This window comes from Culex quinquefasciatus, chromosome 1, assembly GCF_015732765.1.
Source record: "Culex quinquefasciatus strain JHB chromosome 1, VPISU_Cqui_1.0_pri_paternal, whole genome shotgun sequence".
Lineage (NCBI taxonomy): Eukaryota > Metazoa > Arthropoda > Insecta > Diptera > Culicidae > Culex > Culex quinquefasciatus.
Window position 1 is genome coordinate 17312375 of NC_051861.1, and position 16630 is coordinate 17329004.

At 42.7% G+C, this 16630-nt stretch overlaps 4 protein-coding genes across 7 annotated transcripts in view; 1 reads left to right on the forward strand and 3 right to left on the reverse strand.

The window, feature by feature from the left end:
• LOC6042423 overlaps window positions 1-9163 on the reverse strand; it is a 63809-nt gene extending 54646 nt beyond the window's left edge. The window contains exon 1 of one of the 4 annotated variants that reach the window (XM_038248314.1): window positions 9081-9163. The gene's annotated coding sequence lies outside the window, so the exon portion shown is untranslated. Of the gene's footprint in view, window positions 1-672; window positions 761-2786; window positions 3417-9080 lie in introns of those variants that run through there. The other 3 variants (XM_038248313.1, XM_038248312.1, XM_038248315.1) reach the window with 3 other exon arrangements.
• LOC6047460 (endoplasmic reticulum metallopeptidase 1) lies at window positions 5517-10364 on the forward strand. The gene is made up of 7 exons (XM_001864479.2): window positions 5517-5819; window positions 5898-5955; window positions 6030-6094; window positions 6156-8015; window positions 8075-8286; window positions 8349-8634; window positions 9750-10364. The coding sequence occupies exons 1-7, from the start codon at window positions 5811-5813 to the stop codon at window positions 9915-9917; spliced, it is 2658 nt and encodes an 885-aa protein (XP_001864514.2). The 5' UTR covers window positions 5517-5810; the 3' UTR covers window positions 9918-10364.
• Window positions 10365-10539: 175 nt separating this feature from the next.
• Window positions 10540-13633, reverse strand: LOC6047461 (endoplasmic reticulum metallopeptidase 1). Its single transcript, XM_001864480.2, has 4 exons — window positions 13479-13633; window positions 11903-13402; window positions 11313-11837; window positions 10540-11258 (listed from the first exon to the last, which is right to left on the reverse strand). Exons 2-4 carry the CDS (start codon window positions 13358-13360, stop codon window positions 10593-10595), a joined length of 2649 nt encoding a protein of 882 aa, XP_001864515.2. The 5' UTR covers window positions 13361-13402; window positions 13479-13633; the 3' UTR covers window positions 10540-10592.
• Window positions 13634-14456: 823 nt separating this feature from the next.
• Window positions 14457-15133, reverse strand: LOC6047462 (50S ribosomal protein L27). Its single transcript, XM_001864481.2, has 3 exons — window positions 15008-15133; window positions 14778-14941; window positions 14457-14710 (listed from the first exon to the last, which is right to left on the reverse strand). Exons 1-3 carry the CDS (start codon window positions 15063-15065, stop codon window positions 14507-14509), a joined length of 426 nt encoding a protein of 141 aa, XP_001864516.1. The 5' UTR covers window positions 15066-15133; the 3' UTR covers window positions 14457-14506.
• Window positions 15134-16630: the final 1497 nt, after the last annotated feature.

Consider the following 16630-nt stretch of genomic DNA (forward strand, 5'->3'; position numbering starts at 1 on the left):
TGCCACTATTGGCATAGTAAAAAAAACTCCCGGGTCCAGGGAATTCCCGGAAAATGACCAAATTCAACTCTCGATTCCCGGGAATTCGAAAATCTCGAGAATCGTCACCCTCTAGCCAGGTATACGAGTTGTCTCCCTAGAGAAAAAAAAAAACATGTCTCGGTAGAGTCGCTGGTCGGCCGTTGGACTCACAATTCAAAGGTCGTCAGTTGGAATCCAGGGGTGGATAGGAGCATAGGTGTAAAAAAAAATTTGGATTGCCTCACCGTTTTCGGACTCCAAGTTTCAATAGAAAACGCTCAGGCCATGCTGTTAGAGCGAACAATTTATTTAATTTTATGATGATTTAAGTTGGGTTTCATTAACCTAATTTTTAAAAATGTCTGTATTTTTTATGAATTTTGTTAGAAAAAAGGTAATTGATTAAGTTTAGAGCAAAAAAGAAAAAAAAATGTGCAAAAAAAAGAGAATCAACTTATGAAAAATATCAACTAGATGAACAGTGGTATTTTCAAACATCAGACTATTGACATCACCACCTGCCTTTTCTCGACATCGTCATCGGAACCAATTTTCTGTCGGAGGAAGGTCTCTTAAAACCGACCAATTCTGGGCGTGTTAACGTCGATATTTAAAAAATATATCTTTTTCCCTGCCAGAAACACTACTTACATCGCGCTTATTTATCAAATAACTGTAAATATTTCGCACAAAAGGCTTTTCAAGTTCAACACACAAACCGTCACTGCCTAAGAACTGAACTTTCTTTTGTTTTGTATTCTCGTGGTCGAAGAACCTTTTTTTCTGGTTATTGTTTCCCTTTCGTCGTCGACGTTGTTGTTCCTTTCAACGACTCTTCCCTTTTTTCTATTGTTTCACCCTCCTATAAAGCTATTGAACGTTTGTCGTTCTCCCCACAAATCCCTCTTCTACGAAACTCCCGCGACTGCTGACAGCAGCCGGAATCACACTTTAATAATCCAAAAAAGAGTCCGAGAAGGAAATAAAGTAGAAGAGAGAAAAAAAGGATGCAAACAGATAGTTGGAGATGGAAATCCTCCTAGTCAAGAGCATCGGCTCTTCCTCAGATGATAAAACGATTGCACAAGGCAGTAGTAGCGGGGGGCAGCGGTAAAAAATAAATGTAAAATGTTCGACGAAAATGCAAAAAAAAATCACCCTGGTGCCGCCACTAAGGAATGTCCTCTCTAGCGAAGTTCTTTGCCCGCCACAGTAGTACGATGGAGCACCACTACCGTCGCAAAAGGATGCTGGAATGGTAAAGCATGTAGGGGGAGTCGATTTTTCACGGTGAAAATTAACGATTTCACGGCATTGAAATTTGTTTTGGAAAGTTTCTCGAAATTCTAAGGGGAAAGCTCTTCAAAATTCATAACTGCAAAAAAAAATCAAGCCGCATTTTATTTAGTTTTTTTTTACAAAAACTAAAACAATACAAATTTCAAAAAAAAATATTGGAATGAAAAATTTCAACCCTTTTAATAGAAATCATATACAAATACACAACATATTCTTACGCAAGTAGGGGAAAGTGGGGCAGCATTGGAAAACAAGCTATGGAAATGCTCGTTATAACCCATTAAAAATGTTAAAACATCTGTTAAAACATTTTGTATAATCATCTTACTCCAGGTCTTGACTGAGACTTTGATAGAACAAGTTTTTGAAAAATCCTGTTTTTAATGAAAAAAAATGATTTTAAAATTTTTGATTTACCGTACGTTCTACTCAACTAGTGGGGCAAGACGAACAACCCGTTGGGGCAAGAGGAACAATGCATGAAACAACATGTTAATTGAATGTATTTGAAACGTTTAATTCATTTATAGATTAAAAAATAATATTTTACTAATAATTTGATTGTTTTTACGGAAAAAATATAACTTAGATGATAAATAGTAAATTTTTATGATATCACTATATTTTGTATGGACAATTTTTTTTAACAATTGTTTATCAGTTTTTAAGTACTTTTATGTATTTATTTCACAATAAAATATGTTGTTGCAGCAATTCGTATTTTTTTTCCATACTAAAAATCCATATGGTGCACTTGCCCCACCTGAACATGATTTTTTAAAAGCTCTCAACAAAAATAACCAACAGTTAAATCATACTTTATAATAGGTGCAAGTCATTGGTAGGGACGCTTCTGATTTAGGAAAAATAGCATCTTGATAAAATGAGCCTTAAATCGAACCCTAAGCCTTATTTTGTAAAACAAAGATTTGAAAAAAAAAACTTTAGCGTAGTTTTAAACTTAGTAGTTTTAAATTAGGGGTCATACTAAATCTCGACAGTAAAAATACGACGACGAAAAAAATATTGTTTAATTTCAAAGCACAATTTCGACACTTCTATGAACATTCAACACAATTAAACAACATATTTTTAAGCAAGGCCAAACATGCTTTAATATCCAGCCTCCAAGGCTTTGGGATAATCGATTCTGGACTAAAATAATATGATAAACAACGCGGGAAACTGATAAAAAAAATTTTAAATTTATTTTTATTTGGCCTAAGTAAGGAATGAAATAGGCATCTTATAAAGAAATGCATCACAGATAGGTACTAGCCAAATCTTAAAGCACACTGCAATCTTTCACAGCATTCGTGAAATCGTGAAAAACGCCCATCTCTACTAGATGAGCTCTACGAAATCCAACAACAGTTCGTCCTTCCGTCGTCGCCGACTACTGCGATGACATGTACATATAATTCGCAATATGCCACTGGAACAGAATTTTAATCAACTAGACCTACCGGCATTCAAGCTCTATTCGCTAGGATGTTTGAGGTTAATTCCACTTTTGTCCTGATTGTCCTTGCTGTGCTGCGGCCTCCGTGTGCGTGTGTGCGTGCCCGGTTGCCGAAATCTCACGCAGATTCGTGCCTCGAAACACTAATTACGCGAATGCACTTGAACTAATACTAGCTGAAATCGTCCTAAACTAAAGTAACCGAACCACTCCTCCTAAACTAACCGATCACGCTTCTTCCGGCGCCTGGTTCTAGTGCCGGTCGTCGTCCCGTTCGTACACACCTTTTTTCGCGAAAAAATGCCGGCTTCCACGGTTTGTTCTCTGCACGGGCACCACACAATGCGGTTGTCGTCGTCGTCACAGTGTGTTGGTCCTTCCTGCCTCGTGTGGTCACTTGTTCCGTTTCCGGAGTGCGTCTTCTGTAACCGCACACACACACTCACACTTTCACGCGCGTACTCACAAACGAAACGGAAAAATAGGAAAACTTTTCTTGGCCTACTGTGTTTTTTTTTTACTAAGCACTGTTAGTAGATTGCACTAAATTAATTTCTTCCGCTCAAGGTAGGCTTTGTCAAGATTCCGTCCGACTCGTCCAAGTGACTGTGAAGAACTGACCGATGCTTCAAAACCATCCACGGGAAGGTTGGTCAGAAAATCACAGAACCATGACGTAGGTGAGAGAAAGATCTGAAAACTATGGGTGTGTTGGTGAGAGAGATGAGAGAAACACTAGAGAGGAAAACAGGTACACATGCTTACTTTTCACACACGCACGCAACACAAAAGGAACTTACGGGGAAGACGTTAAATGACGTAGTGAAGAAATTCTCTGTGTATGTGGTTTCCATAATTCCACGATTAAAATCATATTTAATATGAATATAGATATTTTTACCGAGATTTTTACTCTGTTTTTTCTTGAATTTCGAAGGAAATATAAGAGCATCCAATTTGAAAAAAAAAATATTTCAAATCCATGGCGGTCACAAATTATTTAAAAAGTTTTAGACGTTAAAACATGAGGGGTTATTAATAATTTCAAAATTTTGCTTTTTAAAATGAAGGGAAAGCACTACACTGTAATCATGTGCCATAATTTGGAAGTATTTTTTTAATGTTGATATTGAACCGGTTCGAGAGAAATAAATACAGTCAAGACTCGTTTATCCGAAGGCCATGGCAAATTTCCACTTCGGATAATCGATACTTCTGATAATCGAATCACAAATCACAAATTCCTATTGAGCTGGATATTCTTACATTATTCTAGTAGAAAAATTTGGAGTTTTTTTGTGAAGGTCCAATAAACCAAATTTTTAGTTTTTGCTTTTTGGGTGTTTTTTAATATTCCTGACTCAAGGCGGTTTCAAAAACACCCAAAAAGCAAAAAACTGGAAATTTGGTTCTTTCGACCATTTAAAAAAAACTCCAGAAATGTTGCACCGTTCTAGCAGAATTCTGGCAGGCCCAGCTCTGCTAAGTATATTTCGTGACTGGGTAAGCATGACCCGTAAACTTCTCTAAAGGTGATTTGGATCTCAAAATCCAAGATGGCGGTGATGAAATAATGAAAAATACATTTCAAAATTGAATGGGCTTTCAACAATTCAAATTTTACTAAAATTGGATCGCAAAGCTTGAATTTTATGTTAAAAGTTAGAAAAGTTGTTTCCGAAGTCCCATTCAAACCTTTGAACAATCAAAACTTCAGATAATCGAGTCTGGACAGTATCAGGATATGGAGGAACAGCATAGAATTATAATTTATTTTCAATTCAATTCGAAAAATCACTTCGCGGCCCTTCTTGTCGATTTATTTATGTTTTGCATTAAAATTAAAGTGATGATTTTTTTTATTGTTTTTTTCCGTTGTACATAAAAATTTACATAGGGCTTTACTGCTCAAAAGACTCTATAGTTATATAGATTTTTTTAATCCAAAATGGCGGGGATGAAGTATTAATGAAAAAATGCATTTTTTAATTGGATGGGCTATAAATAAACAATTAAAATTTGACTAAAATGGGGTCGCAGAACTCGAATTTGATGTTAAAAGCAAGAAAATAAAAAAATACAAAATAAAAACGGTTCGTGTTTAGATTATCTAAAGTGTCATAAAAACCTACGAATACCGTAAACTGGGTTCAATCGGGACACATGGGGCGAATTGGGACAGCCGTTTTAACCGTCGTCGGTTTTAACCATGGATCGGTTGGAGCACAATATTTTGATTTTTCTGATTGGTTTCGGCTAGAACAGACTCAGGCCAACAAAATGTATACATCCATTTCCAAATTTAAATGCTTTGAGTGCTCTAAAAACTGCTGTCCCTATTCAGACTGTAGTTCCGATTCACCCCAGATTACGGTAATCGAACTTCAAATAATCGAAACTTCGGATAATCGAGTCTTGACTGTATGTGAAAAATAGTAAATACAATTTCAATTTCAAAGAAAGAAGAAAAGAATAAAAAAATCAAACCGAAACTGAATTTGACGCTTTCAATCAACCACGTGGTCCAGTTGGTTTCATTTCTACTGGTAGCGTCGACGCCAAACGTCATTGCGCATCGCCCTTTCGTTTTCCCCGGCGAGCGCCGGCGTCGCTAACGGAGAAAACATCTGTTTTCTGTTTTGATCGCCGTTTCGCAGCATAAACAGGCATGCTGTGGGTGTGTTCGTGTGAAACAAACACAAACATCATCGAAACATCAGAGAAGACACGTCAAAATATTCTGTCGCAACATACTGACAGTTCTAAGTGCAGAAAATTTTCCTACGCGTATCGCGTAAGAAAAGATGAGTGATTTTTAAAGTGAAAATTTTCAAATAATTTCTTGCAATATATTTGTGCGAGTGTGCTAGTTATGATTCGTATCATTTGAGGAAAATTTTAGCATGAAATGTGAAATGGTTGAATGTTTGTAGTCAATTCATTTCACCACAGTAATTTCCTTATCAGTTTTTCTTTCTTATCAGTAATCCACTGAACTCGTGAGAAAGGTTGCAATAATCAAACGACAATGTTTCAGGTAAGAACGTTTTATCAATATGAAGCGATTACATAAATCAGTTTTATCGAACTTTCCCCCACCCTTTCTTTTTAACAGTCGTCTACCGCGCCGAACCGGAAGGTGGCGAAGGGAAAAGTACTCGATCCGGACATTGGTAAGAAGCAAACCCAAAATCACTTGGCCTATAAATAATAAAATATCACACGCACCTCTGCGTATTATTTATAGATTATTCAAAGGTGAAAAGCGTGCACAGCATCTCATCCTGGTGGGGAATCGGCGGAATCGCAATGGTATTCCGTTATAAGCTTTGGCAGTTTGGTCGATCCAATGACTGTTGAAATTCTATTGCAGATTCTTTTGATCGGTAATCTAACCAGCTATAGCAATTCACATTTGCCGGATGCACTGAGAAACTCACATCTCGCTTCTTTCCCGAACGCATTTATTGCCGAACGCGCCTACAAGGACCTCAAAATCTTGAATGATTTTGGTCCCAAACCAACTGGAAGCTACGCTAATGAAGTTTTGGCGGTGGACTTTTTGCTGCGCGAAATATCCTATATTGAGCAGCTCAGGAACAAGAATCAGAACCTGCAGGTGGATAAACAAATTGTATCTGGGGGTTACGTTGGCGTGTACATGAACAAATCGGCAACCAGCGTGTACCGGAATGTTCAAAACGTCATCGTTAAGCTGGCCGGCAAGAACTCGGATCAAGCTTTGCTGCTTAATTGCCATTTTGATTCGGTAGCTACTAGTCCTGGAGCGAGCGACGACCTATCAGGATGTGCAGTAATGTTGGAAATATTACGTGTCCTGTCCCGTCAATCGGAGATCAATCAAAACTCGATTCTGTTCCTGTTCAACGGAGCTGAAGAAACTCCTCTGCAAGCTAGCCACGGATTCATCACCAAGCATCGCTGGGCCAAAGAAGTTAAAGCCTTTATCAACCTCGAGTCGGCAGGTTCCGGAGGCAAAGAAATGCTCTTCCAAAGTGGTCCCCGCAATCCCTGGCTCATCGAGATGTACGCCAAAGCCATCATGTACCCGTTCGCGCAGGCAGCGGCCGAAGAGGTCTTCCAGTCTGGGGTTATCCCGTCCGACACGGATTTCAGGGTGTTCCGCGATGCCGGTGGCGTACCCGGAATGGACTTTGCGTACACGGCGAATGGCTACCGCTACCACACCAAGTACGACTCGATCGATTACATCCCGATGGCGGTTTTGCAGCGCACCGGCGACAACATCCTGTCCCTTACCCGCACGATGGCCAACTCGGACAAGCTTGGCCAGCAGGGTCAGAGCCGGGAACACACCGTCTACTTCGACTTTCTTGGTCTCATTTTCATCTTTTACTCCGCCGACACCGCGTTCATGATAAACCTGTCGGTTGTTCTGCTCTCCATCATAATCCCGTTCCTGTCGCTGGCCAGGCTAGGATCCACGAGCGGAAGTCACGGCCGGCAGATTCGGTCGGAAACGATGATCGGATTTGTGGCGACATTCCTTGGGGCCGGAGTTGGTGGGGTTGTATGTTTCCTGCTTGCGTACCAGCTAGATCTGCTGGGCAGTTCAATGTCCTGGTACTCGTCGACGAACTTGGTGCTCGGAGTGTACTGCTGTCCGGCGTTGCTCAGTCACTGTATTGTCCACATGCTGTGCGGGAATGTCTTCGGCAGCAAAACGACCCCCCTCAGCCTGGCCCTGAAGGTGCAGGCCCGTCTCAACGGTGTCAATCTCTTCTGGGGCATGATCACGCTTGGCGTTACCTTCACCGGCTATCGCACGGCGTACATCTTCATGATTCTGATCTTCTTTTCGCTCCTGTCGAGCACGCTGATTTCTATGTTTGCCGTGCAAAACTCCGTCCACAAGTGGCTGTTCATTCATATGTTCTTCCAAGTGTTTGCCCTGCTGTGGAGCACACAGTTCTACCACATGATGCTGAACCTGTTTATTCCGATAACGGGCCGCATCGGGGCCTCGATAAATCCAGATCTGATCATCGGCGTGATGGCCAACTTTCTGACCCTGCTCGCTTGCAGCTACATGACCCCGCTGCTGTTTTTGCTCAAGAAGGTAGACAAGCTGGTCGGTGAGCTGGTGGCCATTACGTTGATCGCGTTCGTCCTGGCCTCGTCAACGCACGTGGGCTTCCCGTACCGGGATGATACGCTGCGGTCCCCGTCCGTTCAGCGGCACTACATCACGGTAAGTTGTTGTGTGGTTTCAACATCATAACCGGCTTAGCATTACCTTTCACTTTCCAGCACACGCTTCGCACATTCCACGACTACAGCGGCGGCGTCCGAAAGACCGATTCAGGCTTCCTGCTGCAGGAACTCGACCGCAACGCGAGGAAGACCATCGAGGGCATCGCCATGCCGGACAACATCACACCGATGAGGGAGATTCCCGCCTGCGAGACGGAACTGTTTTGCGCCATTCCGTTCTACTCGATTTGGCATCAGGTGCTGTTCGAGTAAGTTGTGTACAAGTACTCCAGATTACCTTGTTTTTCTACAGCACCGATCTCGTTCACAGAAACTACTGGATTCCGGGACCGCAACCGTTGGTCCACTCTTCCGTGCGGTGTCTGCTTCGTCGCAAGGAGCAAACGTCCCGCCACGAGCACAAACTGCAACTTCAGCTTCAGGGTGACCATCAAAGCGCACTGGTAATAGGCCCGCGGGCAGGCGCTACGCTGCAGGGTTGGGACATCGTTGATGAACTAGCCGATCCGATCGAGTTTAACGGCCAGCGGGGCTACTTTGTGCTGATAGCTACCGGCAGCAACCCGGGACCGATGAACATTACGCTGCAGCTGAAGGTTAGTTTGGCATAGTGGTGATTAGTTCATGTTTTGTGGTTTCGAGATATTAAAAATGCAACATGGAGTTAAAGTTTCTGTGAAGCTTCTGTGAAGTTTACCATGACAGCTGCTCTGCTTTTAATTTCTCGATTGACTGATGCACCGGACAAAAATCCGACAAAGAGTTTGTACTGATTTGACGTTTGCTGAGGGTGCCGAAAAGTTTGGTTATGTTACTGCTAGAGCACCTATTGATTTTGCTGGCCGGACAAAATTTAACCTCAATCTTTTTCGTGTACGTACACGGAACACATGCACACGTAGAAACCTCTATTGTTGGAAACGGGTTATCATTAGTACCCATAGGCCGTTTATTTCAGGGGATCTGGTTGAAAGGTCCGACTAAAAACCCATGATAAAGTGACCGTGCGAGATTCGAACCGAACCGTCGTTCGAACCCTTACCATTTGCTTGAAACGTGGATCACTGTACCTCACGGCTAAGCACCTATACTTAGCATAATTTTTCCGATAACTTTCTTTTTGATTTCTAATATTTATTAGTATATTTTAATGCAAACGGGTAAAACATAAACACAACCTTGTTTCGGTGCGTCTGTCAAAAGTCTGACGTTAACTCTTTTCTGTCGTCGTTCGATCTGTCAAAAGCTACACGTCTACGCTGTTTTACTCAATCATGGCCATGCAACATTAGAAATACGAAATCCTTATTACATTTATTAAGCCATGCCAGATATACAGATAAATCTGTATTTTACAGATTTTTTGATCCCGAAAATCCCAAAAATCTGTATATACAGATTTTTTTTTTTTAAATGGTTTTTTTAAGTTTCAACAATTTAGTAATCAAATTATGCTTTAATATGATTTAAAAGCATAAATCTGTTATTAAAAATATTAAAATGTCTTCTATGGCTTCGAATTAGACATAACACAGCTAAAATACAGATCTCCCCTCAAAAAACCTGGCAACGTTGCATTTATTAAATGACTTTCTTGACGCATCTCTTTAGGGATGGCCCGCAAAATTCACTTTAAACAAGTTATTATCCATTGAGGATGAACATTGTTTTTTTGCACGTTATTAATTTTATCCTTTTTTTTTCTTTCTAGCACGAAATCGCCAACTACGACGGCCCACTGGTGGACATTACCGTCACGACGACTTTCTGGGAGCATCAGAAGCACTTTACGCCGGTGTTCAACAAGCTGTTGACGCGCGTTCCCAGCTGGGCCCACGTGGTACCGTCGGTTGCGGCCGTCAACGGGTACACGTTTTAGGGTGATTTCCTTCCCCTTTTTCCTAAACTTAGCTCAGAATTACTATTGAAATTAAAAAAAAAATGTTCCACAGCTAGATTTCCAATTTTCAAGCAATACGCGCAGAACTAGGTGATAAGCTAGCGTTTAATCTGGATCATCTCAACTTGATATTACCTACATTATTCCTTTAAATTAATGAAGCAATAAAAGCGCACGGTTTTGATGACCCCTTACTAGAAGTAGTAATGTACTTAGTGATACAGATATTAAAACGATGCACACGAGGGCAAGTTGCCTTCATAGCAGTACGAACAAAGCTTAAAGTTAGTTTGAATACACTAAACTTTAGTCACTAGTCGGTGATAAGACCAGTTTCTCTTATAAGATAACCCATTTCTCTAAGCATTCGAATTTCGTTGATAAACCCAATACCGCTAAAAGTATAACTTACAAGCTTTTAATTACTAAATATCGTCTGTGTTGTGTTTTGCATTCCGAAATTCCGTTACCCCTGACAAAACCCTCATTGACCCAACAACCTTCGGATTCGGTCAGATGCGGAACGAGACGTTGGAAAAGTTCCAGAAGCGCGATTGACAAGGAGGGCATCTACGAAACCAACGATTGTGTGGCGACCTAGTAAGTTAAAAGTGTGTGGTTTATTGTTCGAAATAAAGTCTTTTTTGTTTGTGGTTAGAAAACATAAATGTTCATTACGGCCACCGACGGTATCACATGCGCCCACGAGGGGAATTTGTTGATCAGTTTTGTAAAATCTTGAGTATGTTTCTCGTGGTACTCCCAGAACGTCGTCACAATGGCAACATCCGCCAACAGGCCTTCGTAATGCTTGTCCGCGTATTCAAAGTCCATCGTTACATTCCAAGGTTCTCCTGGCAAGCCGTGCGTTATCAACGCAAAGTGTCCCAGTTGACCGTTGAAAACGGTGGCAGGAACTTCATCTATCAGACTCCACCCGACCAGCTTCACTCCCGGCTTAGGTCCAACGATCAGCGACGATTGGGTGCTGCCCTCCATGGTGAACGTCAACCGGGTTCGGTTTTCACTCAGCCTCTCTCTGCCCTGGTACGCCAACGTGACTACATCATCATCCGTGGTCGGTTCCGGTCCCGGCAGCCAGTAGTTGTCGAACCGAATCTGGTGCCACATCGAGTAGAACGGGACCGCACAAAAGATCTCCGACTCACAGGTGTTCATCTGCCGCATCGGAATCACCTCCTCGGGACTGGCCACCCCGCGGATCATCCGGACCGAGTTGCGGTCCATCTCGCGGAATAGGAAGCCAGAGTCGGTGTCCCGGACAAGACCACGCTCATCGTGGTACACTCGGAGGACGTGCTGGAATTATTCATTTTAATAAAACTGAGCTTCTTGAAGACCCAACAAACTCACCGTAACGTAATGCCGCTGAACGGTGGGCGCCTTGGCGTTATCATCTCGGTACGGAAAGCCAACCTGGGTGAAGCACGCCATCAACAGGGCGATCAAGATGAAAACTGTCAAACGCGAGATCAACTCGGAAGCCCTCTTAAGCAGCTGCACCAGCGGCATCATGTAGCTCCCGATCAGCAGTGTACACAGCGCCGCGATCGATCCCACCAGATATTCTGGATTCTTGGAACCTCCGCTACGACCCGAAATCGGCACAAACAGCTTCATAAACATGTGATAGTACTGGGTAGTCCAAAGCATCGCCAACAGCTGGAAACCCAAGTGAACGGCCAACCACTTGCGGGTCGTGTTCTGGAAGCCCATCACGGCGATCACCAGCGAGGACATGACGGACACCAGCAAAAGAACCATAAAGATGTACGCGCTGCGAATGCCGAAGAAGGTCAGCGGGATGACGAGCAGCGCCCAGAACAGACTCACGCCGATCAGGCGCGATTGCACCGTTTGGGACAGGTTCAGTGGGGTCTAATTGAGGCGGGGAGATACAACTGTAGTAAAGGCGATCATACAATTTATAACGAGTAGCGTACCTTCTTATCGGCAAACACCTTGTTGACGATGACCTGTGCGAAGCAGTGACACAGTAAGGCCGGGCAGCAGTACAAACCGAGGATGAGGTACGGCGTTGAAAACCACGTTAGGGCACGTCCCATCGCGTCCAACTGGCGACCCATGATCAAACAAGCGATGAGGCTCATTACGGTCCCCAGGACCGTAGCCAGAAATCCGTACACGGCCTCTTTAATGATGGTCGCTTCTCCGAGTCGTCGAACGGATCGACTCAAGCCAAAGTAAGGCATCAGAACGGCAAGGATCGCTACCAGCGAGTTGATCGTGATGGCCGCATCCGTCGAGTAGCACACAAAGAGCAATCCCAGAAAGTCGAAGAACACGCTGTAACCTTTGGTGGTTTCCTCGTTGCCCGCGTTGGCCAGCTCGTCACTGTTGACCATCTCCCTCGTAAGGGCCAGAATATTATCCCCAGTGCGCTGCAGAACCGGCAACGACAGGTAGTCGATGTTGTCGTACTTTGTGTGGTAGCGGTAGCCCTCGATCATGTGCGCAAAGTCCATGCCGGGCACGTGACCAAAGTCGCGGAAGATCCGAAAGTCCGTATCAGACGGAATCAACCCCGATTGAAACACTTCCTCGGCGACCGCGTGTGCAAACGGGTGTCGTATCGCTCTAGCGTACACGTCAATCATCCACGGATGCTGGGGACCACTTTGGAATAACACTTCCTTACCACCCGATCCTGCGGACTCGAGATTTAGAAAAGCGCTGACCTGTTTCGCCCACGGGTGCTGAGTTATGAAACCATGTGCCGCCTGCAGCGGAGTTTCCTCCGCACCGTTAAACAGGAAAATGATCGAGTACCTATTTCGAACCGGTTGCCTCGAAATCACCCTTAGTATTTCCAGCATTACGGCCACACTAGCCCCGTCGTCGCTAGCACCAGGAGAACTGGCCACACTATCAAAATGGGAATTTAACATCAAAACCGGATTGGTTCCGTTGTCGTTCTCACCAGGCAACTTCACCACCAAATTCTGCACGTTCCGATAAATACTGGTCAGCGGATTGCCCATAAACGCAATCGGATATCCGCCCGTCACAACCTGATGCTCCACCAGCACATCCTGATTGCGATGCTTGCTCGCCCGGATCAACTCAATCTCGCGCTTCAGATAGTCCGCGGTCAACTTCTCGTTCGCCTCACTCCCAGTCGGCTTCGGCCCAATGTCGTTCAGCACCTTCAAGTTCTCCCAGGCCCGCTCCGCGATAAACGCCCCCGGATAACTCTCCAAATCGGCCCTCGTCAGCGCGTCCGGCAAACTGGTGAACAGATAACTGGACACGGTTCCACAGAACAGCATCAACACCACGCCGAACATGCCGAGCTGCGAGTCCAGCTGATGCAGGTTAGGCTGATCATCTTCCGGCGGCGAAGCCGCCTTCACTAACTTCGCCTTTTTCTTGTCCACCATGGTTCCTTGAGATGTACGAACTCAACTGGCTCGTAGTTCGCTCTGAAACGAATGAATACATTATTACACTCTTGTCTTATCAGCGAGATATGATAGCAACAAAGAAACGGTTAACTACCTGCGTTTATCTCGATAACGAGCGTTGAACAATCGGAAAGGATTGTGTCCCGCCGATGGGGTAATCGACGTGGATTCACAACAGCACCCTTGTTGACGATGATACCGGCAAGTTTGCTGGCTTACCAACACAAACAGCCCAAACAGAGACTGCTGTGTTTGTGTAAGAGTGGTCAGATAATGACCATTCGTTTTATTCGCAAGACTGTCCCATTTGAATGTTTGGAAACATTTTTTTAAGTTTAAAACTATTAAATATTGATGCAACATAAAAAGTGGTGGCTGTCGTGAGCGGAGACTTTCTTTATTATTAAAAACACTGATATTTAGCAGTTAACAAACAACACGTCTTATTCCACACAAATCAACCACAAAACTGATTTGACATTCTGCAAATCAGCCAGCCGCGTGTTCCTCTCGCTAGCGTGCTCAGTGAGCAATCTTTCACGTTAAGGCTAGTATGGAGATCGGAAGGAAAGGGGTCAAGAAACAGCTTTACGAACAGCAGAACAAAGGAGAGGGAGCGTTTTATTGGGGCTTTTCTTCACCCTCTCTGGCTTGCTTTCACTGAAGCTGCTGCCCATTTGAAATTTTTCTTGACCGATTCCTTCCGAAGTGCATATACCGCTTTAATTAACAAGGCAATTTTTATAAATGTGCACAGGTTAATCAGAGCTTTTTTTTGCTGTCAACATGGATTGTTTTTTTTTTCATAAAATTATTTTTATTAGGTTTTTTTTTTGATACTGGAAAACTTGGATTGTTTTGAATATTTATCAAAAAGTCGGCAGAAAACTCCAGGCAACCTTTGACAACTGTCAAAAATTGGTTCTGAACTTGTCATGTGACCATTTTTCTGCGGCCAACTCTAGTTATAGACGCCCGCAACAACAAATAAAACCAGGAATGTTTAAAATATTTAAACAAATTTAAAAGGAGCTTTCTCAATCTCGTTCGCAAAAAAAAAACACCTAAACCATTTTCGCTTACTACGAACCCAAACAAACAAGCTCCTCTCGACCTTTATTACTACAGCTCCTCCTTCAACCGGAAGCGCTGGTGCTGGGGCGGTGGCACAACGTTGAAAAACTTCTTGTAGATCGTCTGGTTCTCGCGGCCGGCGTAGATCCGCTGCACCCAGGTGTGGTCCCAGTTCGGGTCGAGCTTCTCACACGTCACGTACACCGTGCCATGTTCCAGCGCAAAGATAGTGCCGTTCTTGCCGAAGCCCACCTACAACGAGCGGAGCGGAGAATTTTGCTCAAAGAGACATCTTGAAACATCTGATAATGTTACTCACATTCAGTCCCGGGTGGAAGCGAGGCGTTCGCTGGGTGGCCAGAATCGTACCAGCGGACACGGTCTGACCGTCCTGGATCTTCCAGCCGCGGTGCTTCGGTCGGCCGTGATCCTGGGGGTTCTTTGTGCTGCCACCGGTTTTCTTCGACGCAAAGCGAACCGACACTGTGGGCGGAAAAAGAGGAACGTCAATTAATGAAAACGCAATTATCTCGGAAGACACCAAATTACCTAGCAGCGGAAGCCTCCTCAGGGAGCTTTCGATTCCCAGCAGAAACTGTGATTGCATTTTGTCCAGAAAGATGGTCCTTTCGAGTGGTTGATTTACGTAAACAGTATTTTGAAGAACGCTTTGACGTTTCTCGCTGCACGCTGCACATGTGACAGGGTTGCCAGGCCATCGAATTTTTTAACTTTATTAATAAATTTACCGTGTCACTAATCTTGTTTGAAATTTCCCGTAAATATTTGTATTTGTATCTTTATTTCAAAAATATACATAAGGGCAAGCCTTTTATCGTATACAGAGACATCATTTAGTTCGAATATGATAAAACTACAAACAAAAAAAAAAACTTAAAACTAACTAAAAATTAGGTTAGAGTACATGAAATGATCATTGTATAAACAAAGAGAAATAACTTAACCTAAAAACAAATGAAAATGACTTCAACAAGAAGAATTTAGGTGAGAAAATAAACTGGTCAAGAAACTGTTTCTATCAAGTGTTCCTTAAATATTCCCTACACTGTTGCTTGAAATCACTAATAGAAGTAAGATTTTTCAGATGATGAGGCAAAGCGTTCCACAGGCGTGCGCCACGGACTACGAATGAATTCCCCAGATAATTAGTATGATGAGTTGGAATTAGAATGTTATGTGTACGTTGTGATCTACTAAAGGAAAGTTCTTCATATAGATAAGTTGGCTCTTTGAATTTAATAAGTTTAAACAAAAAATAATTTTATCTTCGCAATTGTGTAAATTTTACAAAAAAAATAGCTTTTCTTATTTTTTAAGTTTTTTTGTTTACTTTTTCCATAACCTTTTTGTTATATAGGCTGATATGCAGCTCGGAAGGAACGCAAAACTCCTAGCAAAACTCCATATAAAAAAACGCCCAAGGAAAGGGTCACGAAAAGGTGTTTCTTAAGGTGGTAGATGGAGTCTTTCACTTTTGGGGCAATGACAGTCAATGATGGTTCTGAATTCAGGCTCCAGAAAGAGTAAATTGAAATGAAATAATAAAAACTAAAATACTTAAAAAAAGCTCCAGATATGTAAAACGCTTCTACAAACAAAACAAAAAACTCGTTTTTTGATTGAAACGTTCTGAATCAAGATTTAAATGTTAAAAAGATGGTCGCCAAATGGCCGATCGGACATGATGTTTTTCAGGAAATTATGCCTTTCAGGGTGTACAGCAACGAAGAAAGTTGTTGTCTTCTTATTCTAAAATTGTCAAACTTACGGACCCAATCCTGCAACAACGTGATTGTAAATATAGTCAAACTTTGTTGTAAATTACTTTGAGGACAGTGTTCGTTTAAATCAGGACATGCATAAAAAAATATGACGATAGTACCCGAGCCAACCCTTGATTCCTTAGCAGAGTGCGGACATTTCGACGGTAACATTTCAAAAGGCATCATGTACATTTTGACACTTTCTGGGTTATTGCACATTCTGAAAGTACTCCTAATAAGCTACCTCTCCACCAAAAATGAGCAAAAGTTACTTCAGTAAAGTCTGTTTAATCATGATTTTAAATAAAGTAACATAAACAAAATCTCTGCCATCACATTCGGCGAAGAAAAACGAATCATAACAAAGCGACTCCCTCAATGACAGCAG